A 24,545-nucleotide genomic window follows, 5' to 3' on the forward strand; every position below is an offset into this window, starting at 1 on the left:
TGAACCTAGCTTAAAACAAGTTGCGAGCTTTGGTAAACCCATGAAGTGGAAAATGGGGGTGCTGCCCGTCCACCACTAGTCATCAGTGACGAACTGTTTCGGCCATCAAGCTTGCGAGCCGCCCGCGAGTTTGCTTCGGGTGGGTGCACCGACTCTGTTTCGAGAGATTCCCCGACTCGCCAGACTTTCGGGACCTGGGATCAGTGAAATCTTCAGATGTGTACCGAGCTTGTGGGACGGGCTTGCGCAATGTTTAAAGGCAATTGCGTGGTGAGTGTTAAGTTACACTTCTATCATGCCTCTCAACTTTAGTGGAGTACTCGCCCGACTCATATGATGTGACTTATCGTGGTGGAAGTAGCACTAGCATTCAGAGGGCTGGTAGAGGTATCTCAAGTTTGCCGACTTGCCCGGTGGACCACGACGAACAAACCTCGCATTGGTCCAGTAATAAACAAAGGCCTGGCCCCAAGAGACTTTGAAGTGTGATAGGTGTGTTCTGGGGGCAGCTTGGGAAGTCCGTACATACCCCCCGCTGGAGCCTCCGGACCCGAATGACGCCAATTATGATTATTGCCCACGGATTTAATTGAGCTTTATCACTAATAGAATGCCACCGTTGGGGTAGTAACGTACAACCCCACCTTTCCGGCCACCCACGTTTCTGGCCACATATTGCAATCCAATTGAAGGTATTCGAAACAGTGTATTCAACGTACTATTATAGCTATTCAGGTACAACTAGCTCTAATAGAAAGCTGTGCTCTAGGGCTTCCTGAGGTATAGATCTGATAGATTCTGACGCCTTAGCTGGGTCCAGTATTACCTGATTCCGACGTTGTACCTGGTCTTGTTCCCGTTCTACTTCAAGGGCTCGATCCATCGCTTCCTTAATCTGTACAATGTTACCAAATCGTTCATTAGGCCCTAATCGTACCTTCTTATGTGGTTTGGGGCGTAACAAAGTTATCTCGGCTTCTAATGCGTGTGCACGTTAGGTCAAAGTAGCGAGCTAGACGCTCTGTACATCTAGCCGACGAGTCAGCTTTCGAAACAATAGCCGTTGCGACGATCGCAATGGCGTAATCGCTGCCAGACTCTCCCTAGCTACTAAGCTAGTCACTGGCGTCGCTATTATTGTCGGATTAAGCCAATTACCAGCTGTCGGTGGTGTAGTTGGTCGTTCTGATAGGGGGGCTATCGTCGGCTGAGGTCGCGATGGATCTAATGGGTATATTCCAGTTGCATAGAAGCCTGATTGTATATTACTGATCGTGAACGACTTCGTATATGCCTCGATGTTTCTCTGACGATCCGTACACTATACCCTCGATCCCTTCGCCAATCGCGATGCCTGTTTCGTCTATATTCCAGACGTTATGTGGAAAGTAGTCGTGAGCTGACATCAAGGCTTCGTACGTCTCGAAGAAATCGTCGATATTCTGCGTCGATAGGCCATCAAATCGCTGACGGTCGAGGCGTCGAGATTGGATACTTCCGAACTCTGGATGGCGTTGAATAAAGCGATGAACCCAATGGCGACCGAGGCCCTCTGATCGACGATCCTGAGGTAACAGAATCAACGCCATCTTAGCGATGAATAGCGCCGACAGGCTACGATCCTCGCGATCCATTTCGAGGATCCATCCAATCAGCGCGTCTTCCTGATCCCTAGATAGCTTCATCGACGCGATTGACGCGTCAGAATGGCTGAGGCCATCGCCGAGTTGTAATTGGAGGGTAGAGCGTGGAACGCCCCATCGGAGGGAAGCCTGGCGCTGGGATATCCCTTGATTGATATCGTTGAGAGCGCCTTGAATCGAATTTTCTGAATATCGAGGCATTGTATAATAATAGCCAATACCGACGATAATCTGTTGTGCCGAAGGTTGTTGTAGTTGGCAGATTAGGTGGCCAGAAAGGTGGGTGGCCAGAAAGGTGGGTGGCCAGAAAGATGGGGTTGTACGTTAGTCAGCTGAACCAAGTATTGGGCGATTGCGACTTTGGATTGAATGTCGCTTCTCAAGGTAGCTTTTTGCAGGTGATGGGAGTCCGGTGGAATCCATCTCGAAAGGAGGCTTGGCTCGAAGGACCACGTTGTTATCCCCTGCAGCCCTCCACGGCGTCCAATGGACGTTGGGCAATATGTTCCCCTGTCCTTGTCCATCGCCCCCAGCCTGCGCATGCCTGCGAGGCTCGACAAGCATCCAACGCATTTCTTCAGCAATCCTCGAGTTTGTCTGTTTCAGATCCGTCACTCCTGCATTAAGCATGTCAAATGATGCAGGCGTCTGCTATTCCACTATTCGCCAGGATCTCCACGTGCAAAGGGTACATATGTGAATTCCTTGGACCCACGATGAACTGAAATCTCCGTCTTCTGTTTCTTGACGACGCACACAATTCTTTACAATATTTGGTGTTGGTGTACTCGAGGCGCATCGTTCTTTTATCAGCCACAGCCGTTTCGTGTCCAACTCATAACGTCAGCAGCCAAATTTATTCCGCGCCGCGCTCGCATTCCACACTCAAATCTGAAACTTGCAACCTGACGCACACAGGGGGCCACCCAACAAGCAACACGGCACTTCACTCCTTGGTGGCATCATTGTCGCCCCTTCTGTTTTCACGTCTGCCATTGTTCTTCTGCTGTCCGGGAAGCTGTAACTCTCGCTGTCACTTTCCACACCCCGGTGCGCAGCCCAGACCCGAGTCAATATTCCCTACAGTTCAGCCCCCCTGTGAGCCACGTGTCGACGGCCCATACTCGATAGAGGTGACGTGCCGACCCTCGCTTTCATCGGCTTACCTTTCCCTTTGAAACACTTAGAGCTACATTTATTGCCCCCGGGTCCCCTTCCCATCCTACGCCATGTCTTTTGCAACCGCCCATGCCAACCCAACTCCGGCGCAGGAGGAGTACCAAGATCTCTTGAATAAGAATACAGGCGGAGACAGCCCACGTGTACACCCTGAGGACAGAGACGATGCACGCCGGGAATTAAGCCACAGCGACGAGGACGAGGAGGACCGATTCCGCAACGATCAAATTGACGCCGCCATGTGCACCCCAGCAGGGAGGGACTTGGTTGACCGTCCTGACATCAAGCTGCCCCCGGCTACCTTCGACTCGGGTCGTAGCACAGGTGTCAAAGGTGTAATTGCCGACGCGCGATCATACGAACAAGCTCGACAGGGCAAGTGGCGGAATAGGGTCCGCGCTGCCAGGAAGTCGGTGTTCGGATTGGGCGATGGCCCCAAGAACCAGGCTGCGCAAAGTGGGAGCGAGGAAGAATCTGACGCGGACGAAGAGACATTCCTCCAGAAGTGGCGCGAAGCGAGGCGGCTAGAGCTTGAGAACGAGGCACGGAACGGTGTTCGCAATCGAAGAACAAGTCCGAGTCTGCGCATGTTCGGTCGCTTCGATACCGTGGATGCTCTCGGCTATTTAGATGCCATTGAGAAAGTTGGGAGGGAGACAGTCGTTGTAGTCTTCGTCTACGACCATGAGGTAAGCTCTCTCTTCCTGTATTAGTCATGTCAGGCCACTGCTAACAGCGGCGACAGTGTCAGGTCTCGGGTCTCATCGAATCGGCACTACGGCCTCTTGTTTCTATCTACCCGGCGGTTCACTTCATTAAAGTACACTACGAGGATATCGAGTTCGACAATGCTGCCGTGCCCACAATCCTCGCGTACAAGAACCAAGGGGACCTCTTTGCCAATATGACAGGCATCATCGACATGATCCCCGAGGACGAAGACTTCGACAGCGACGCATTGAAGAGACTATTCCAAAGAAATGGTGTCATCTAGACACTCGGCGGGATGTCGCGCAGGCCACACATGTTGCCCCACCCCCACCCGAATACGTATACCACGTGGTTACTACCACGCTGTCTATGACTCACTCCCTTGATGTTTACTTTACTGAAGCGATGTTGTTGCTCGCACACTCTGATACCCATGGGCTCATTGACTGGTTTGCTTCTAGCCTGTGGTCCCTAGGCGACGGCGCCGTTTTTGCAGTCATGTCCCATATATATAAACCTTCGTCCGGCGCTATTTTCATTGCCATGTCGACACTTTCCCATGCCGAAGGTCGCAAGCGCGATGACTGCTCTACCTAACCAGGGGCAAGCCCTCGTATAGAGAGGGTAAGGAGTTCGCAGGATTATGCCTTTGGGATAATGATTGCTGGATGTGGTTGGATACGAGCGACACTGATTGAACGAGAGCAGTCGGGGCGGTTGTTTTGCTTCTTTTGATTTCGACCGTTTGATTTATCTCTTTTTCCCCCCTCGAATACTGAGCTCTGTCCGCATGACTGGCAGGTGGATGTCATGCGGATAGAACATGTACATACGACACGACACGTACGGGCCGAAATGCCTGATAATGAACGATGAAGTACATTGAGATGTCTGCAATCCAACACGCAATCGAAGTGACACGATGCGATTGTGTTCGACACACCAAAAGCTTGACCCTTGCGGACAAATAGCTCCAAGACCTGCAGGAAGGGTGCAAAAGTTACAAGAAGGCTGGATATATAATTCCACCAAGCTTTGTCAGTGACGCAGACTAAAATCGCCTCCACCAGCAAATTGAGCTGGCCACTTCTAATTAAGCAATGGGAATTCTTGTGATATTGGGTCCGCACGAGTTTTTCCAATCGATTGCACTGGAGTTATGCCTCACTGCCGAGTTTTAATATGATGTCGATATAGTATGCATAGACGAGCTCGAATGCACACATCAGTCATCAGTCCTAACGTAACTACTTGAGTTGGGCGTGATTCCCGCTGGGTTAACTTGATGATATTGCCAGGAACCCCGCACCCTTTTCCTGAGGTTCAAAGTTGCTGGAGCGCTAAAGTGTCATAATGGCAGGGGTGAGCACCCCTCAATCCTGATAACCGATAAGATTGCCCCCCGCCCATCGCTGCCACACTTCGCCAGCGTCATAGCAAGCGATCATACACCCCTAGCTGCCTTCAAGCTTGCCTTTTCTTGGGATCCGCAACATACCGACTGCTTCATGTGTGTAACCGCAGTGAACCTCCTCAGTCTGACCTGCTTTTTCACTACCGCATCACTTGCTATCGCCTTGGGGTGATAGGCCACGTACAACCACTAAAGGAAGTAACCCGCGACCGGCCGCTTCACTCGTCCGTCAGTGTGGCCCGAGGTGTCTTATCTGCTACCTGAACGTTTAAGATATATATCGTAAGAAGCCTAAGGTAACTAATAGATCCCCTCCTACCAATACGGACAAATTGCCTAGGGCCATTACTGCAACCTGTTCTCCACCCCCTCCAAATAATTCGCTTTGGATGGTTTAAGGGCAGGCGCAGGCAGCACCACGGATGAGCACCAACCTTGGTACGTGCAATTGAACCTAACTTGAGCACTTGCACTTCTCTCATCTTTAACTGAACCTTGGGAACTCCCTCAACTGTGACGACAATCCAAGAAAGAAATTCCAGAAAATAGCAACCAACAGACGACAACACAATCACCTTTCTGATTCATTTCCAGTCCAACCCTTTAATCCACCTCTATGCACCCACTTGGGCAGCCGTCTCTTGAATCACGTCTGCCTCTTATAGCCCCGCACCACAGCAGCCTGTCTTCAGCCTTCCTGCATCCTGTCATCTTCAACGCTTTACCCACCGACTACGGTAAATTCGAGGCATGACGTGATACAGCGTGGTGTTCTTCCTTTTACCGCGTTATGGAACAGTCGGAAACGTCTGCGACTACAACCACTGCCGATAGACCAGCTGCTGTTCCACGAAACACTACTGAGCCGCCAGTCAACCGAAACAAGTCTACCATATCGAACTCGGTTCCCTCTCTCCGCTTCCCTCGGCCACTTGGTAATAGACAACTCACCAACTGGGTCTCGTCCAGTTCACCCGACATTATGCGTCCAGGCAACTTCCAAGACGAGGCTCCGCTGGATGACAGCATCGCCGACCTCGGGTACGAGTTCATCGGCACTGACGGCGAGAGCCAGCCCGAGTCTACTACCAGTTCGTACGATCACCAAATACCCGAGCTCTCGGACGATGTCCATAGTTTGGCCGATACTGACACGGGAACTGATGCGGATATCAACGATGTCGATACGGAATCGTCCGACGATGAAGAGCAGTTGCCATCGAATCCCCCCTCTGGCAGAAGAGCTACCATCGGGCCATACCATACCGACGAGGGCGACGAGGCGGATGTTGAGACCATGGCTGACCGCAGTCTCGAGCATCCTACAGAGCTGTTCACCCCAGATCCTGCCTCTGTTTCCCGACGTACACTATCTTCGGCGCAGGGTATTGAGGAACAGCGGTCGTGGCTGGCCCAGTACAACTCCTGTGACAGCGAGCAGCCACGACGAGATCATGTTTCGGATAACTCAGACGAGAAGATGAGGGACAAGGCAAATAAGACCTCCTCGCGGCTCGCACCGTGGTTGTCCACGCTAAGAGACTCTACAAAGAGGTCTTCACTCCGGGATCTCTGCTTCAATCAAGACGGCTCCTTGCGCCCGAGTGTGGTGCAGCTCCTCCTAATGATATTGACGTTTGGTGTGGCATATCCACTCACTCGCTACATGACGGCTTCACCACCGGGTCATGATGGCGTAATTTCTACGGTCCCTGTGGCTTCGGTCTCTATCGCCGCACCACCCACAACGGCAGAAGCCTTCATACCAACAACTGCTGTGAGCTCTACTCTAACATCTGCGACAACCCCCAAAGCCTTGCAGACCACCAGCTCCACGAATAGCGTTGCTTATCTGCTATTCACCAAAGACAAAACAGCCGCCGGACCTAACCTGGACTTGAGACAAAACCTCTGCTCAGCTGAGCTTCACGGGCGTAACGAAATCTTGCTCAAAATTCCCGAACAGCTCAAGTCTACCTGGCTTGCGAAGCAATCTCTTCTCGTTTCCGTCAGCAGGGGCGCCAATGACATCTCACCCAAGTCCACAAAGATTTCTACGGTCGACGAGGGATTCCTCATAAAGATATCCCAGAAGGAGGCTCACGGCATACTTGATGTGTCCATCGCCACCACCCGCAAGCCCAAGATCAACGAGACGTTCCAAGTCAATTTTGGCAGATACATGATTGTTGAGGCTTACGATGTTGGCAAGCAGCTCGTGAAGGGTCTTGCACAGTCGGTTGTGGACACGGTCAACGGTACAACAGCATGGGTTGAGGAGACTTGCATGCCGGCCTTTGACACAGTTTCGAAACAAGTTTCTGGCCAGACGGCATCGGTCTCGGACTCTGTCCTGCAAAGCTTCCGAGATGCCTTGGACAGGCCGACGCAGTTAGCAGGCCAAATCAAGAGGTCACTTTCCAAAGATATGGTCAAGGATCGTGTCTATCAGGTGGAAGTCGAGTTGCTGCGTGACGTCGAAGATGCTCGCGGCGAAATGGGCTTGGGTCTACTCGCTGCGCAGATCAATGCTAAGCTTTGGTGGTTGAAGTTGCAAGGGAAGACCGATGAGCACCAGCGCTACTTGGAAGCTGCCGAGCTCTACTATAAGCGACACGAAGCAGATGTTTTGGTTGCCCGAGAGCAGCGAGCTGAGCGTGCCAAGAAGGAAATTCAAGCCCGAAGAAAGCAACAACCGCAAGAGGTAAAACGTTCGTTCTGGGGAGCTAGCAAGCGTGATTTCTAGAGTCGATCGCGGCTTGTCAAGCACTTATACCCTATGGTCGGCCAGGATCGGAATCCGGAACGGCGTTAGGCTTCATGATGCACTGGCGTTTTGCTAGGGTTTTACTCCCTAGCCCCTTCGCCAACACCGCAGGGCACATCTTCCTCAATATCACCCCTCTTCTCCATGACCCCTGCGGAAATGATAGTGGATGGACGGAAGTGATGGACATGAGAACGGTTTTTTTTTTTGAAATGTTTTGTTTCGGAGTTTTTACAGAGCACAAGGATCGATTGTCGGAATACACTCGCATATTTTTCCCCAAGGCTATTGCATCGGTAGCCAGTTGAGACTGATGGAAGTACAGGAAAGGTTGCTAAAGGAGATTTGGTCTATCTGGCCTACGGCAGGGGCGCGAGCTACCTGAGGAACTAGGAAGCATCTAGCTAGCTTTCTCGACAATATGCATTGCTTTGATCGTGAGCATTGCATTTTGGCTACTTGACTTGTGATTTTGTTGGTTCTTGAGGGATTCAGTCCTCTATTGATGACTCTGTAGATCCTGTATTGATTTTGCCTGTTCTGTCTTTCTATTATGTTGGCTGTATGCGTTGCCTTTACGTATTATGAAGGGTCCAGCCTTACCAGGCTACCGCTACACCATCTTTGTCCTGGGACACAAAGCGCCTTTCATCCTGGGCGTAACTGTGGCGCTCAATCCCACAGTTATGCCGAGTTTAGAGGCACCCAGTAGATGCGTTGTAACACATTCGACAGCCACTGGGCCAGGCGCCCATTGAGAAGAATCCACGATGAGTTTTATCATTATCTTCAAGTTAGCTGCTTAGAAGTTGCAGTGGCGAATCTGGGAGTAGTGCTCATTGGATAGGGGTCTTACACGCTTACGGATTACCCCCACATTAGGCGCGCGAGCACGGCCCAGAACGATATCAATGTACCGTTGCTGCACAATTAGGCAGGAGAGTGACTTGTGGGTTTTTTTGCACCTGAAGCCTGACGGGGACCTCACGGGCCATTTGAAGCTTTCCATTGTTGACTTGAAGGAGGGGCTGCTTTCCCGCACTTCAATTTCTCGTTCGTAACCCCCCACCGCCAAATCAACGACGAACACTGCATATTTCTCGCCCAGCTCCATCAAAACCCAAAGTTTGGGACCACGAGACAATACAAAGCCTTTGCTGTGCTTCGTATTTTGACAAGGTACGTCGTACTATCCCCCCGGCATCGATCTCGATTGCCGACCTTCCCCGCGTCTCCTTTCACGGCGCACTTTCCACGCACGAAGTGGGGTGTGTTCGCAGATGCGCTCCGGAGCTGGAATGCTGGCTAACGCAGGATGACCTGGCTTAGTCCATACGCAAGACAGATACCTCCATAAACATTATCATCGTTGACGATCAACACCGCCATCATGAGCTCCACCGAAAATACCGAGCCCAAGGTCGCGGAGACCAAGCCTGAGGGCACCGAGGTACGCGCTGTGCCCGTAATCAGCGGCCAATATCCACCAGCAACTATCCAGAAGCTAGCCACCACGCTTAGGATATTGGCCTGGATGGAAGCTAACCCAGATCCACAGGAGACCAAGCCTGTCACTTCGTCTTCCGTCTTCTCCATGTTCGGCGGCGGCGCAAAAAAGGAGAAGAAAGAAGGAGAAGAAGACCGCGGCGACAACTCAGGCAGCGCCAAGGCTCAACGCGAGGCTGCTGCCGCCGCCAAGGGTGATGACGACGTACGCAGTCTTCGTATTCCAAACCTCTAACCTATCTGCTAACGAGACTTATTTTTCCAGGAGGCCCCAGAGTCCGAGGACGTCCATTTCGAACCCGTCGTCAAGTTGACCGAGAAGGTCGAGACCAAGACAAACGAGGAGTCGGAGGAGCAGTTGTTCAAGATGCGCGCCAAGCTATTCAAGTTCATTAGAGATACTAGCGAATGGAAGGAGCGTGGCACCGGTGATGTCCGACTGCTCAAGCACAAGGAGAACGGCAAGACTCGATTGGTCATGCGTCGCGACAAGACCCTCAAGGTCTGCGCCAACCACTACAGTATGCTGCCCCCCCAACCTTACTACTACCAATACACTATGCTAAAAACCAACAGTTATCCCCGAGATGAAACTTTCTCCCAATGTTGGCAGTGACCGAAGCTGGGTGTGGAACGCGGCTGCCGATGTCAGCGAGGGTGAGCCCGAGGCTGTGACGCTCGCCATCCGCTTCGGCAACTCGGAGAACGCCAACCTGTTCAAGGACGCCTTCCTCAAGGCTCAGAAAGAGAACGAGGCTCTCTTCACCAAGGAGGAGGCCGAGGAAGAGGCCGCCGCGGCGAAGGAAGGGGCTGCTGCTGAGGCAGCCCCCGAGGCATGAAGAATCATTTCAGCATCGAGTAGGCAGTAGGAATACGGAGGGACACGAAGCAGAGCATCAGCTCGAGGATTTGAAGCCCTTTTATCAGAGGAATTGTGGCTGGCGCGAAAACGCATTGCACAGTCTCCGGCCTGTAGTCAGTCACTTCATGCGAATGATGAGATTTAGATAGTCTCCGGGCGGATTGAGAACCCCCCTAGCTTTGACTTCACTGCGCGAACCCACCCCCCAACCACATATCACGAATAAAGAAAGAACCAATGCCCCACACCTCGACCGAGGCTCGCAGAGAGAGTCGCAGACCTGTATTTGTATATAGACTCGTTCATCATCTCGGCTGGTGTTAGATGTCGAAGGATTAGTCACAAGCCTAGACCGAACTGATCTAGGCATATGTCGCGGCTATAACTGCTAAACCCCCATTGCCAAAACTAATCATGTGAATTATTGATGTGAGACTTTATGTAAGGTTGGTTCTTACCCGTAAGTACACATAAAACTCAGATATTCAGTCTATGGTGGATTTGACGAACCTATATCACTTACGGAGTACAATGCATCAGTTGCATGTGACACATGACGAACTTCCATACGTGATTGTGGGCCAAATAATCAAGGCATCCCTGAATGATCCAATCCTACCAGTTTATCATCTTCAGATTAGGTTTTTACCACTTCGCGAATCTGACATCACATTCACACCCACTCATACACACATACACACAAATGAAGTGTCAGGGTTCGACGAGCTTGCAACTAACAGGTATTATCAATATATCGGTGCCTCGCCTTCATGTCGTTATGCGACCGCGTTTCTTTAAGCAACCACTACTTTGATGTCATTCCCCGTTTTTGGCCTGCATCAGGAACCAGAGCACGGTCGCAGGCTTCCCCCCCAAAACATCTTCCTAGTACATTCGACAGAAATGCCTGCGAAGAGAAAGCGCCAGACTCGCCTCGCTTTTGAGCCAACGGGTTCTAGCCCCCCGAACCAGTCGCTCTCGCGGGCTAAGGTCAGGTACACTGAATCCAGAGTGACAGCAACACGGAAGAAGACACGGCCTGCGTCTCGATTAGTTGGCAGCAGCAAGAAGGGCCAGCAAACGCTGGATTCGCTCGGTAGGTCAATTTTTCCGTCAAAGCCTCGATACCGATACATTTAATATCCCTGCATTTTGGAAGCCCATATCCTCTAACCACAATTTTCTTATTTGGTCTTCTGTAGCCCGTCACTTGCTCCTTGCTTTACCGGTCGTCACATTACATGGAACAAACGGTGGCGCATCTATATTTCTTCCTGTAAAGGATTGGCAGCATTTCTTTGTTATGCCACCCTATCGTTGTTCCTCCTGTCGCCTTCAAATATCCAGGCCAGTAATGGCTCGTTACTATGGCTCGATTTACTTACTCTCAACTAGGCAAAGCAGGTGGCAAGCAGAAAAAGGCGACAACTATGTCGAGCCCGCCTTCTTCAACTAACTTCATGCCTAAGCTACAAACTAATAGGCAAACTGTAACGACGGTAGGTTCTTCCGACGAGTCTGCGGTAGAGGATGGGGCGGTTGAAATGGAGGATAGTGAGGACGATGATACCACGCTGCCGCTCATCGCCAACGAGGCCAAGCTGCCTGCATCTGCCCCACCGCACTCCTCTCAGTCTGTTTCGACACGGCTGAAACGGACCGTCCTCGAAGACGATGAGGAAGAGGAGGATGAAGATGACGTCCCTTTGGCTCCGAACTCCCTTCGACGTCGTCGCCCTGCCGCCGTCGAACTCGGCGACTCAAGCGATGAAGATGTGTCGCCGGCGAAGAGGAGGAGGCTGGTTTATCATGCAGCAAAAAAGTCGTCTTCAGTCTGTTCTAGCCAGTCGAGTGTTAGCAGTAACAGCCAGTCCAGTGGCCGTTCGGGAATAGCTAGCTCCGGCAAGCCTTCTGGCGGCAAGCTCAGCCGCCGTGAGCCACCTTCATCGCCAATAAAACGATCGCAAAGGGTCCATCGCACAGAGAAACAGAAGAAGATAGAGCTCCTTCGCCGCCGTCGAGCGGGAGAGAAGAACCCCAAATTAACCTCGTCAGAATCATCCTCCGACGATGATGCACCGCGCGGAATCTATGACACTGATAGCGAGGATGAACTTGAAGTTTTGAAGGAGTTCGACGACGAAGAACGTGACGAGCCCTCCGCCAACGAACCAAAGCAGACTCCGAAGAAGGCGCCCATCAAGAAAACTCAGAATGCCGTGTTCGGCAATGAGGATGAGAGTGACATTGACGACTTCGTCGTTGAGGATGAGGATGGACCCATTGGAGCTCCCGCTCTTCTTGACATTCCCCTTGAATTCACAGCCCAAGCCCACAAGCCATTGAAAGAGCAGTTTCCTTATATCATTGAGTGGCTTGTCCATAACAAGATCAACCCGGCCTTCGATCGCAATGATCCCATCTACAGCAACGCCTGGCGGAAGTTGGACTTTGAGGTCCACGGGCTTGCCAGCTCGAAATTCGCGTCTTCTGCCTGGAAACCCGAATTCTACCGCACGTTGAATGGCAGACCCAAGCTTGAGGCCTACGAGATGGGTGCTGGAGACGGAGAAAAGTACGATACCTGCCAGGCTTGTGGCCGAAGTGGTCATCCAGCAACCTATAAAATCATTTTTGAGGGTAACCCGTACCACAAAAGCACCCTCGTAGAGGTCGAACAGGACACCGACGACGAGGATTCGGGTCATGAATCTGTTGATACCCAGGACAACCCATTGCCACCAACGGGGAAAGAATGGGTCGTCGGATCTGTGTGTTGCAGCAATGCGGAAACGGCCCACAGCCTTATTCATTGGAAACACGCACTGAAGGAGTGGGTGGAGGAGCGTCTGGAGTCTGACGGGTGGATGACAGCGCAGAAGCTCAAGGAGCGGGAGAAGATGAAGGCAAAGAAGCGCCGCGCCTTGGCAAATGAGATTGTCGATACCTGGTCAGAGAAAGGCATCGTCAAGGCGTTATATGCCGATTTCAAGAAGACGCTCGAGGATGCAAGGCAAAAGTCGACTACGGGGACCAGGGGAAGGCGGTACAGATAAAAGGTCACTGTCCTAACTGCTCACTCGACCTCGGGGCGTTTGAAACTTCGATTATCCTACGGCTTAGCGTTGCTTAAAGAAATAACCACGGAACCGGCGGCGGTCATACGCTCGTTTCGTTTATGGATGTTCTTTCGAACCAACGAAACGAGCAGTGGCAACAGGACTCAGCTTAGGTCAGCCGCACCCCATGAGGTTGGCAATGATCACCTGGATCACAACATGCGCATTGTGAATGGAATTGGGTTAGAGGCTTGGCAGATACGGCAACTGTGAATCGTAAATACGAATAGGGTTACAGGGAGGGTTCTTCACGAGCGTCTCTGACTAAACTCATGTGCTTCAAAGTGCAATTCACCAGATTTCATGATGCGTCATGAGATGCGCTGCTGAGCCAAACGGAAGTAATGGTTGCGGGAGCTCATGCTACGAGACATTTGTGCCATCATTCCTGATAGAAGAAGCTGAATACTCGTGACCAAGTTCCTCTTGGGACAGGTTCTACTAATGAAGGACCATCCAACCAATATCTCGAGTGTCCTGATATCGATCTCGTTGAAAAACACCTGCATTGCTCGAAACATCTTCCATATGGCTTGCCTCGGCCATATAGGAGTACAGCTGGTCTGGAAAATCGATGGTTCTGGGTCGTGTGGGCAAGAGGCACACTGTCTCCTTGCCCCGAATCTCGAAACCCATCCTCCATCTTGCCACAAATGTGCGCAGTGCACGGTTCTGTTGTCGAACACGAGGCCATTACATGATTCTTCTCTCCACCAACGCGATTTCGTCCTTCATTCGCCAGTAGTGACTTCTGAGGCGAATGCCTCGACTGGCCCAACGCTTTCCCGCCCCATCCCTCCAGAAATCTAAGTTCATACCCGTGCTTCCTTTCATCATCCGTCAAGTAGAACGTGCCAAGGTGGTTGTTCTTGCGAGCTTCAAGACTAGGACCAGGACCAGTATCTGCATCGTCGCTCATCTTAATGACGTAGGCAGATAGCGAACGAGAGGCATGATATCCTCACCCAACTAGACTGTCTCAGCAACCAGGAAGTCTAGCTCGTGCGTCGCCGTGTCTCAGCACGTCGGGGCATATGTGTCGACCGAGGCGCTTGCGTTGATTGCCACGGCATTGGCGGGTATCGTATGGCCCATTTTGGGAAATCCAGGGGCTGCCAGGTACCCCATGTACAGCAAGTCTCGCGTAGGTTTGAAGTCAGCCGTCCCGGCTGCACGGTATTGGCATCCGTGCTTGGTTCCCTTGTGGACGATGTACAGCCCTGTTTGAGATCCCGTGAAATCGTAGAAACCTCACTTGGATTGCAGGGGAGAGGGTTCGTGAGACAGGTGAGTGTACGGCGCGGGAAGAACGAGGTAGAATAGTTCTGGCGAGGTTAAAGAGCTTGCTCCCAGATCTAGACGGAGGCCGGTAAATCTGTGAAAAGTCAACAGCTGGTGATGGGTGCACTGAGGTTCGTGGTTCTTTGAAGGAGTTTTCTCGATCGTTGAGGGTTTTCGGGTCTTGTACCTAGGTCGGCTTTGCAAAATGCGAAAACAAGTGATGCGGCCAAGGTATTTTACGGTATATTGACTCCAGAAAGATCATGCCAACTATTGATGCTCCTGTGTAATGCAAACGTTAAGGAGACACGGCTACTAGCAGAACCTTTGGTCTAAGGTCTAACGAGAGTAAAACGAGAGTCCCATTTGCCCCCTACAGCATGTGGACTAGACAAAAAACGATATGAGAGTCGTACCTGTTCACCAGGTGCAGTGATGATTCATATAAAATTCTCATAAAGCCATTGGGTCCTATGCAAGTTCCAAGCTCATAACGGATGCGTATGCCTGGCTAAAGCATTTATGCTACACGTGGCTGTCTTAAAATGAGGACTATTTCCAGAGCAGAAAAGCTAGCAAATTTTCTCAGGACGGTGGTCAAGTGGTCGACTCAAAGTTACTAAATCCGATAACATCGATGAGTGAACTCTGCTGAAACTGCGCCTTGAGAGGTTACAAGAGACAGGATGGGCGAAACCGAAGAATTAATTACTTTCACTCATGTCACCAGCCTTCCCTCCTTTTTCGCTTTACTAGTCTGGGTCTATACAACCTTTTGTTTCTAGCAGGATGTTGTAAGAGCATAAATACTAATCATGCAGTGGTTAATCCGGTATAGCATGTCTAAGCCGCTCTGTTCAGGTCCTGCTGCATCTTACACAATTGAAGAGGAAAGGGCTAAAGTATTGAATTAGTTGGCCCTCGTATTATTCATGCTATGGTCTATCTTTATCCATTTACACCTACTAGCTAGCTTCTTCTCACAGCATTGAATGTGCAGAAATACGTACCAGGTCCATTTGCCATTCTATATATGAGTGAGCCCTGGCACTGTCTCCGCTACTCGTGCGATCGTATGTCATATGCGAGTATGTCAGCTTAGTTTCCAGAGATTCGGCTACGGACAGCGTAGTTATTTTGTTGCGCATATGCCCATGCGCTGAGGTTGCATATGAGAGCATAGTTGCGTACCTGTATCAAATATCAGACCCGAGCACTGTGTCGGCCCTGGAGGTTGGATCTATAGAATCAATGAATATATTGTCTTACAGCATCATGCAAGGTTGCAAGGTGCCAAGATGCCACAGCCCCTGTTGACAAGAGCTGGAAGAGATTAGGCAAGCTAAAAACTACATGATATGCATAAACCCGATGACGGTTCTTGGCAGCCTGTATCACTGTGGTCGAATTGGGGATTGGTTGAGGCGACTGGCAAATGTTTGCTAGCCAGATCGGGACCAGGTCGACGCTTGCGGGCTTGCCCACCCTCCACTTACGGCAGTAGATCCCGAAATTTGGCAAATACGACGCTGTCCAAGAATAGCAGAGGAGTCCAATCGTCGGATGGGTAGCATCTAGTGGCTGGTGGTGAGCCCAGATGTGCTTCTGGCCCTCTAATGTGGCTGCTACCAGCGCTGACGGAGATTCGGTGCCGTACTACGGGTCAGAGAAGTGCCAGGGCAACCTGTGCCCTTTAGGAAGCTTTGAACGACCGAATCGCTCCCTTAGGTATATAAATAAGCACTAACATGACCTAGATGACCCTGCGGCATCAAGCACGTAGATCGATATTTCCAGTGGGCAGTTCAATGCAACATACACCACTTCGAACGCAAAAACTGGTGACTACTTCAATGACACTTGGGTCATCGGAACTCAATCCATCCCCAACATCCGTTTGGTTTCTGGGATCTTGGAGGTTGCCGAAACTGAGCCAAGTATGAGTACCATAACCTTCCCGAGCCTTCCCGAGCTGGTTTACGCCAGTGGATGTATCAAATCGAGGGTGCATAGCGCCTGGTATAGTCCGTTGAACCAAGGTAGGGGTCACATCCTCTTTGGGGACAGCGGCACGACCAAACTCCAAGGCACGCTTTCGCGGCTCCCGCTTCAAGGCCTTGGAGCCCACTCATATCACGGCTGTCAGTCCCTTGGGACCAGATGCTCTCATGTCCACGCCTGCCATGGTCGAGATTATCATTGGCAATAACGGCATTGGGCTGCCCTCGGATATCGCAACCGCCACCGTAAATGTCACTGGAGCCTTCAACCCAGAAGTCAGAAGTGGTGATAGATAATTAAGGACCCCAGTGGTTCTTGATCCCGTGCTGTCCGGCCAGAAGCAAGGACCATACTTCTTTGCAGCGAGGCAGTCGGAAGACCCCTCAATAGACGTCCCGATGATGGAGCTGATCATGCCTCTGAACAGGAATACGTCGCACTGGGACGCGCGAAATCAACTCGTCCGAAGATGAAGAGCTTTAACCTGTTCGACAACAATCCTTCGAGAGCTATGGTGCCCTATTCAAGGGTCAAACTGCATGCTGAAACACTACGATGTAACTTGATGCACTTTGCGTCCCCCCTGTTTTACTAACTACCCAACTACAAGCTAACTCCATCTGATGCCCTTTTATCACGATGCTGATCAGGTAATCCCGGATCAGATGGGAGATACTCGGCTCCATTTCACAGTCGCCAAATCTTGGGAACGACTGCACACGCGTCTACTGGGCTTGCCGTCTGATGGCGAATGGCTAACCAACGTACCATGGGCCTCTTTGACCAAAGACCTCGCCCTTTGGCGTTGATTCTTGTTCTGACCGATCAACCACCGCGAGGTGAATGAGGATTGCTCCTTCCCAGCCCACATCCGACAACCGAGTCCTGACAGAGGTGCCTTTCTGGGGGTCACCATACCTACGGCTGCTTCCCAGTCGTTCTTTCTACATGTCTCCTTTTCAGGCACTATTTCCATGCCGTCTTGTCAAACACGATGCCTAAACTTCACAAGGATAAGAAAGGAAAACCTACATGTTGATGTATCTCGAAATATGCTTTGACCATGTTCTTATTGAATCTAACGGGCTTCCAGGTGGTGCATTATTACTCTCTGGACATATCGGCTTGACAGGGATTTGGTGGCATTAACACATCTCGATGTCACATTGAAGAAGTGCTTTGTAGTCATGAATGCCACCTTACAAGTCGGCAACCATCTCGTGTAGTGTAGCTCGGCAGCTACGGAGACGATTAATCCGGAAATGAGCTCTTTGACCAACCGTTCCCCTCTGTACGAGCTTTACTTATTTCAATATGTATATAAGCTGGCATATATATCGCCTGTTTGAAGCAAGCAGGCTTCGTTGCTATATCTTGCACTGATTTCAAATGCCGCGGTTAAAATTACATAACGAGTCCTTGGAAGGTGACAAAGAAGTTGAAACAAATCTCAAATGATATCTATACAACACTACGTATGTAGCTAGTTGAGATAGAATAAAATACAGGTATCTGTCTATAAGTTGAATTGCAACTGTACTAGCTAGCTCCAGGATCTGGTCTTCGGACTGTATTGTATAAGGTGGGTCCACATCAAGCGACATGCAATATCGAGCGACCCACCTTTCAACTTTCCCACCATCTAACTTCGATACGCTTTTTCTATATCGCCACAGCATGTATCTAAGAAGCTGGAATCATCCTCGGCATCGAAGCTATACGGTATACCTAAATCCTTACTCCGATGTAGAATAACTAGTCGCGCCGCGCGTAGCGAAGCTCGCCGTAATCACACGATCAACCGAAGTAGAGGAAGGGGCTATTGTTTTATTAGTTTGGTTTATCATAGCTACGTAGTGAAACTGATACTATACGTGGCTCGATATATATTTACGTCAAGTAAATTAGTCATTACGTTCTTCTATGTTGAACTTGTAATCTTGTATGGCTAGAATACGTAATATAGGTAGGTAACGACGTGAACCATCGAAATTACTGTGCCTGTAAAGCGTGAAGATCTTATTATTCATCTGACTAATAACCGGTGGTTAATCCCAGTATGCTGTCCGGTTCTCGCTCAAAGTAAGACAGATTTATTCTTCTAAAATTGATCTAGAAGCGAGGTTTAGGGTGGGTTACATCCAATACTTGATCGGCAAGTTGGGGGCCACTGGGACAAAAACAAGGCCTGCCCCAAATGATCAGCGGATCGCGGGGGATTCCGAATACAGCAACCGACCCGATGGGAGATGAATCTTTTTAGGCAACGGGCTCAAGTGTAACGAGGCAGTTCTTGAGACTTTCTAGAACAACTTCACACAAGCTACTAATAGACTTTGGAGCCAGTGTCCGACATGGGTGTTATATGTTAAAAATGGCTACATCTGCTACAGCTGTTGGCCGATCATCGAACCCCATGGCCACATCCCGCTCCGCTCAGCTTTGCTCATCCGGTGGGTTATCTACCGGGAGAGGATACTATGTTCTGTGACGATTCCATGGATACAAAGTGCTTTGATACACCGCCATCTTTTTCTCTGTGCAGCCCGCCTCAACCAACATACCTTGCACTACGGCGTTGCTACCACAGGCGACAAGAATTGCACATCTGGCTGGCATCAACACGAAGTGGCTGCGGCGCAGAGCCGATCAAGTTGAAACAGTTCCGGCGCTCGCTTTGGCCAGGGTCGAGAACGTCAACTCGAGCGCTGCGCTCCGCACCTGCGGCGCTCCAAACCCGTGGTTCCTCTTTTTCTGAGACAAGGACGAACGGCCCCACTCAGAAGAGTCCCTTCGTCCTAGGTCAACCGTGATCCACCCTGATTTTCTATCCAAGTCGCCGAACTTGATGGTTTACCTGATGTGGTGCCGTTGGTCTTCTGGCGGTAGATGAGTCGAAGTGCGGAGAAAGCGATGTGCGAAGTTGGCGTTTGGTGCAGCGATTGAAGCCACTTTGGGTCATCGTGAATGAGGCAATGCGAACTCGTTGTTCTTGCAAGCTTTGGTTTGTCAGCGCCCATTTCGTATCCCCACGCCATTGGCCGGCCCGAGGGCATCGTCACTAGTCAATCCACTTAGATCTACTCTCTGTAGAGCGGAGAGGGGGGACAAAGGTCATGACGATGTGTCACCCCAAATTCGTGGAGTCGCCTAAGTGGACGACAAGGGGGAGAAGGCGGAGCTAGACAGGGTAGAGAGGGTTTTTCGTCAGAGTAGCAAGGAGTTGTGAGAGCTCCGTAATGTCAAAAAAGCTGCCGTGGTAGTCTGTGCCAAGAAACCTTCCGTAGATGCTCCTTCAACACTGTCCGTGCGAGCGACCGCAAAAGAGCGCGCGCCTAGACTTTGCTAAGATTTGGCTCCGGGGCGTGTGCCTTGTCCCGGATAAGCCAGCTCGGAAGACGTAAGCTTGGGTTTGCAAGGTCGCGGGATTTTGATGCAAGTTCTCTGGTTTGGACGATAGCTCAGCAGAATTGTTGCCCTCATGCTATGCAACAGTGTACTGATGATCCTTATCAAGCCCTCACGCAAACGTAGCCCGAGGTTTCCCAGGGTCAGACATGACTCTTCTCTCCGTTATCAACTTGATTGAACTCGTGAGTTTCGTTATAATAGCATGTTACCTCGTCATATGATACCACCCGGGGGGTCGTACGGGACGCCTCGAGATGTCGCCGAGCTTAAGCCTGCGCTTCCTGGGGTCTCGGCGTCGACTTGTGCGGTGTTTGTCTTCCGCAACATGAACATGGGCTTCTTGCCCTCCTTATCCAACTGTTTAAAGAGTATGAGCGGCTTTTCTTCCAACCCCAAACATCGCTCCTGATCGCCGTATACAATGTAAAGTGCATATTGATCCCACGGTGCGTTGATCTGGTACTTTCTAAGCGCGGCGGGAAGGACCTTGTAGCATGGGTCGTCCATGCTGACGCGGAAGGATTTGAATATCTCGACCGACGCAGAACTTGAGCCAGGGGTGTCGGGTGCCGGGGTTTGCATGCGGCGGGGAGCAACAGGCTGCTTTGAATTGTAATGATCGTTTTCGGCAAAGGTTGAGCGGGTAGATGGGGTTGGTTGGTCGGAGCGGTAGGATCGGGACGCGAGTGTGGCACTCCCCAGCGTTGGGGGCGACGTGGGCGAGGGCATGTTGGGCGAGTAACCCGGGGACGTGGCTTGGCCGGAGCCATTCATGGCTGCCAGATGTGATGACGAAAGAACGGCCCTCTCGGCAGCGTTTGCGGGGTCAAGGGTTTGTTCTACCAACGGACGCTCGTGAGTAGTCTGTAGATGATTAGGAGACATGGTCTTGGGCGTACCCAGTACAATCTTCTTGGTAGAGTATTGCCGTTTCAGGCCTCCTTGTGATGATTGAACTGACGACGACGTGGGCGCGGGTGGAGATATTGTGGAGGACTCATAGCTGTAGCCTTGATTGTCCCGGCTGGATACGTTGGGCAGAGGCTGTTGCGCGTTCTTAGCCAGGCGCAAGGCTGGCAGCATGTCCTCGCGTAACCGCCGATAGTCCTCAGTAAGGCGTCGCAAATCCTGCTCCATGAGACTCATCCGTTCGTCCCGTAGTCGCAGTTGCTCAACGATATTCTTGATATCTTTGAGGGTGGCGGTAGTGTACTGAGATTCGGCTTCGGCGGCTGTACCGGGGAGCCATTAGTATGATGCCGCGGTCTGTGAGGAGCCAGAGAGCCACTTACACAAGGGCACATAGTGGTCGCTTTCCATGGGAATGTCCTGGGCCTTCTTGACATCGTAGACGCTCTTCAGGATGGTCAGTCGGTGGCCGACACTTGTCACGCCCATAGCTTTCAAGTCATCATGCAAAAGAGCCACAAGAGCTTCGCCGACAATCTCGTTCTCTGCCTAGGGAGTTAGACAGCGGCATATATGCTTGGACGGGGGGGGCGATAGCCTACCTATGAATTGATCCGAGTACTGCTCGAGGCCTATGGTGGCGATGAAGTCGGCGCATTCGTCGGCAGTCCACTCCGAGATGATGGTCTCGGGCAGGCGGTCAGCACTGCTGCGGTGGCCGTAGGTTGTGGGTGTGTGTTCCGTCGACGAGCGGCCCTCCGAATCGGTGGGTGATATTTCGGAGTCCTCTGCCAGGATGGGGGAGCTGGCGTGCAGGCTTCTCTCGTACTCGTCGTCGGCATCCGACTCGGCGTACGCCGTACCAGTGTCGAAATTCATGATGAGTTGGGTTGGGTTGGGAGAAGGATTCGTGGAACAGCGGCTGAGTAATTGGCCCGGCCGGCGTCGTGTCTCTGCCTTGGTGAGCAGCTCCCTCAGGTATGATATATCCAAGGTTGGTTGGAGCCTGACAAGTTGGCAAGCTAGGCTCTCTCTCCGGGTTCCCGGGTGAGCAGTGTCTGTAGTAAGATGAAGCAAAGAGATCAGAATTGGTCGTTGGGCCAGTCGCGAGGAGACAACGACTTCAGTGAGCGAGAGACAGGAAGCTGAAGATCCAAGGGTGGGATCGGAGTGGTGCAGACAGGTGCAGATGGTGAGGCCGGCGGACCTGGCTGGCGACAGAATGGCGGCAGAAGAGGGTCGAAGGCGCTGCAATCAGGATCCTTCCTGCCACGCTTGTCGCCTTCGGGCTGCGGACTGGTCGATGCACGCACCACTTTTATCGAGAGAACCCCTGTCCTGTACCTTTTGACTAGTCCCCCATGCGCCCGGTGTCCCCCCAAGTGCGTCCAGCCTGTTGCTCGTCCAGAAGCCAGCGGCTGGCACCTTGTAAGAAGCTTCTTTTTTAATTTATTTCTGCCATTCTATGTGGGCAATCTATCTTGCCTGTGCCTGAGGTGCGCCCAATTGGGTTCTGTGTCGCCCCACGTACATGTCAAGCAGAGGTGCTCTGAGCCTGACCAAGACGGTTATTAGCGCTTAACTTGGGAAGTTGTAGCTCCAGCAGCCGGGTCAGAGGCAGGTCTCGGTGGAATCAGAATCGCCTATTGTTGCTTCGCTCTCTGGCCCTGGACCGAGTTCAACATGTTTCTTTTCCACCAGGCCAATCTTCATGTTGCCAATGCTGCTTGTCGACACGTACGCGGAGCCACCGGCCGATTCCAGGAGCCGACCGTTGCGGATCGTCAGTAGAAATTGGGCAATAGTTCGATTTCATTTCAGGAACCGCCAGACTCGGTCAATAACGTGAGCATTGGTTACATTCGCCTGTTGCTCATTCCACCCCTGGTGATACCTTCGCATCCAAACACCAAAACGCTTGCAGGGTCTCACAGGGAGGCGCATAAGCATTGCTGGCACTGTTTCTTTTGCTTCGACGTGGTGGTCTTCAGCCACAGTCTGTCCGCCTTCTATTCGACGGGCCTGAGTACGTTTGGCCTCCGCAGTTTCCGAGCTTGCATCTCACAGTATCTCATCTCAACTTAGCTTTTTTTTCGCCCTTTCAGCCCAAACTGGCACAACCGCCGCGAATCAGGATCCAACCATCTTTCCGCGCATAGTCATCATGACCTACTATACGTAATTGTAGATCATTCCAGAGCTCGGTTGAAACAAACTCGCACCCGCATCTTACATGCTCTCGCGCCTGCTTCCAACGGGAAGTTTCAGAAATTCGCCCTTGTTCTGTTTCTCCTGCAACGCCCTGGACGCCAGACACCAGATTTGTCGACACATCACATGACCCATCAACATGGAAATCTGGGCTTTTGCCGTGTGCTGAGCTCCATCACTTCGGCTCTTGCCGATGGCAGACGCAAGTGAGATGCAGGTTTCCTGCCGGGGCTTCAGGTTAAGGTCCGGTTGGCGTTGCAAATCCCACGATCGGCCCTATCTCCATCAATCTGCAGATGCAACCAAGCTACAAGGATTCTGGGTCGGTTGGCAGCTTATCGTCAGTAGCAAAGGCTCAAATTGCCATTGGTTCTGCCAAGCAACTGCCTTCTGGAGCTGCTCAGCCTTTCACCACGGTAATCCTGATGAAAACGCGATAGCTAGCCCGATGGCATTGATCTGCACTACTGGGACATCCTGGTTCACTCTGGGCTGCAAGCTACCAAGTATCTATCATGCATCCCGGTTTGTCGTCTGGTGCCTGCCGAAAGGTATCTACTTGTACACTGCTGTACAGGTTGTAAGTCAAAGTCCGAGAGCCTTTCCGTTCGTTTTACCATTCCATATCTTGCCTCACATCCTCGAGCTGGGCACGACATACCCAGTTCTTGGGGAGATTGAGGGCGATGACAAATATGCAGATGCTATGTCCAAGGTCTTGCAGGGATACCCTCTTTGCTATCTCTTCCAATCTAGTGGGAAGACCTCACTCAAGCTTTGAGCCCTCATGCTTTACAAGGTTGGCATCTTGTTAGTATGCAAGCAGAAGGCAAAAGGCTAGCAAATGACAGGCTGCTCCCATGCTTGCGGCACCACATTTGAGACGCCGATCTCCCGCTAATCGTAAGTGACCAACCTCGGTTACCGGGTTCTCATATCGGTCTTGACGCTAGATACATATATCAGAGCTCTTTATCGCTGTGTGTAAAGATACTCGGTCGAAACACTTCATAGCACTGCATTATACCATGCGCGGCGCTCTCCTACTTCCGTTCGCAGCTTGAAAGCTAGTCTCGAGTGCAAGCCCAGCGCAACATGACTTTTGCAGAAAACCCCGTTTGCCACTGTGATCTCGAGAAGACTGACGCATCTATAATCTCATCGAACTTACTTTCGCTGCTCTCGGTGTCTTAAAATAACTATGAATCATTCACCGGCGAGTACCTTGTCCGGTGTGTTGCAGGTGTCAAATGTTTGTATAGATGCCGCTATTACCCCGAACCAACCTGGTCCATCCTTGACGAAATGCATGAATAAAGCTTCAAACAAAGTTTCAAGTACAAGGTAGGGTGCAGCGGATCATTGATTCTACGTTGGTGATTGGTGACTATCCGCGTTTGTATACCAGGACATCTTCGATCATTGCACCCATTGTGTTTCGTCCGCTCCGACCCGCTTTCTATTAGGCTCAACAATTCTACATATCAGACCAGTATTGTGTCAGGGTCCAACCGCTTCGGTTACTCCTTTT

General features: G+C 51.3%; 7 protein-coding genes across 7 annotated transcripts; 5 read left to right on the top strand and 2 right to left on the bottom strand.

Moving 5' to 3' along the window:
- Positions 1–2,872: 2,872 nt before the first annotated feature.
- On the top strand, positions 2,873–3,816 carry BCR38DRAFT_332149 (thioredoxin-like protein; the record flags this gene model as incomplete). Its single annotated transcript, XM_040855121.1, has 2 exons — positions 2,873–3,511; positions 3,568–3,816. The coding sequence occupies 2 exons, from the start codon at positions 2,873–2,875 to the stop codon at positions 3,814–3,816; spliced, it is 888 nt and encodes a 295-aa protein (XP_040719574.1).
- A 3,040-nt stretch (positions 3,817–6,856) lies between these two features.
- Positions 6,857–7,657, top strand: BCR38DRAFT_326813 (uncharacterized protein; the record flags this gene model as incomplete). The annotated part of the gene is made up of 1 exon (XM_040854816.1): positions 6,857–7,657. A coding segment is annotated over one exon (801 nt), but the record flags the coding sequence as incomplete, so codon positions are not given.
- Positions 7,658–8,750: 1,093 nt separating this feature from the next.
- Positions 8,751–10,499, top strand: BCR38DRAFT_463163 (RanBP1 domain-containing protein). The gene is made up of 4 exons (XM_040862633.1): positions 8,751–8,893; positions 9,044–9,425; positions 9,486–9,741; positions 9,797–10,499. The coding sequence occupies exons 2-4, from the start codon at positions 9,105–9,107 to the stop codon at positions 10,057–10,059; spliced, it is 840 nt and encodes a 279-aa protein (XP_040719576.1). The 5' UTR covers positions 8,751–8,893; positions 9,044–9,104; the 3' UTR covers positions 10,060–10,499.
- A 486-nt stretch (positions 10,500–10,985) lies between these two features.
- On the top strand, positions 10,986–13,138 carry BCR38DRAFT_480804 (uncharacterized protein; the record flags this gene model as incomplete). Its single annotated transcript, XM_040863313.1, has 2 exons — positions 10,986–11,178; positions 11,478–13,138. The coding sequence occupies 2 exons, from the start codon at positions 10,986–10,988 to the stop codon at positions 13,136–13,138; spliced, it is 1,854 nt and encodes a 617-aa protein (XP_040719577.1).
- A 101-nt stretch (positions 13,139–13,239) lies between these two features.
- BCR38DRAFT_89437 (uncharacterized protein) lies at positions 13,240–14,286 on the bottom strand. Its single transcript, XM_040865736.1, has one exon. It carries the CDS (start codon positions 14,118–14,120, stop codon positions 13,584–13,586), a length of 537 nt encoding a protein of 178 aa, XP_040719578.1. The 5' UTR covers positions 14,121–14,286; the 3' UTR covers positions 13,240–13,583.
- Positions 14,287–20,107: 5,821 nt separating this feature from the next.
- On the bottom strand, positions 20,108–21,682 carry BCR38DRAFT_332516 (uncharacterized protein; the record flags this gene model as incomplete). Its single annotated transcript, XM_040855156.1, has 3 exons — positions 20,108–21,126; positions 21,187–21,348; positions 21,406–21,682. 3 exons carry the CDS (start codon positions 21,680–21,682, stop codon positions 20,108–20,110), a joined length of 1,458 nt encoding a protein of 485 aa, XP_040719579.1.
- A 1,111-nt stretch (positions 21,683–22,793) lies between these two features.
- BCR38DRAFT_89488 (uncharacterized protein) lies at positions 22,794–23,909 on the top strand. The gene has a single exon (XM_040865737.1). The coding sequence runs from the start codon at positions 23,208–23,210 to the stop codon at positions 23,793–23,795; it is 588 nt and encodes a 195-aa protein (XP_040719580.1). The 5' UTR covers positions 22,794–23,207; the 3' UTR covers positions 23,796–23,909.
- Positions 23,910–24,545: the final 636 nt, after the last annotated feature.

This window comes from Pseudomassariella vexata (assembly GCF_002105095.1).
Source record: "Pseudomassariella vexata strain CBS 129021 chromosome Unknown BCR38scaffold_2, whole genome shotgun sequence".
Lineage (NCBI taxonomy): Eukaryota > Fungi > Ascomycota > Sordariomycetes > Amphisphaeriales > Pseudomassariaceae > Pseudomassariella > Pseudomassariella vexata.

What these genes read in the sequence shown, in the direction of transcription:
- BCR38DRAFT_463163 (XM_040862633.1), top strand. Translation starts at nt 9,105, where the DNA reads ATGAGCTCCACCGAAAATACCGAGCCCAAGGTCGCGGAGACCAAGCCT. An exon ending in CCGCCAAGGGTGATGACGAC is followed by an intron (nt 9,426 to 9,485) that starts GTACGCAGTCTT and finishes TTATTTTTCCAG; the next exon opens with GAGGCCCCAGAGTCCGAGGA. An exon ending in GGTCTGCGCCAACCACTACA is followed by an intron (nt 9,742 to 9,796) that starts GTATGCTGCCCC and finishes AAAAACCAACAG; the next exon opens with TTATCCCCGAGATGAAACTT.
- BCR38DRAFT_89437 (XM_040865736.1), bottom strand. Translation starts at nt 14,120, where the DNA reads ATGAGCGACGATGCAGATACTGGTCCTGGTCCTAGTCTTGAAGCTCGC.
- BCR38DRAFT_89488 (XM_040865737.1), top strand. Translation starts at nt 23,208, where the DNA reads ATGGCAGACGCAAGTGAGATGCAGGTTTCCTGCCGGGGCTTCAGGTTA.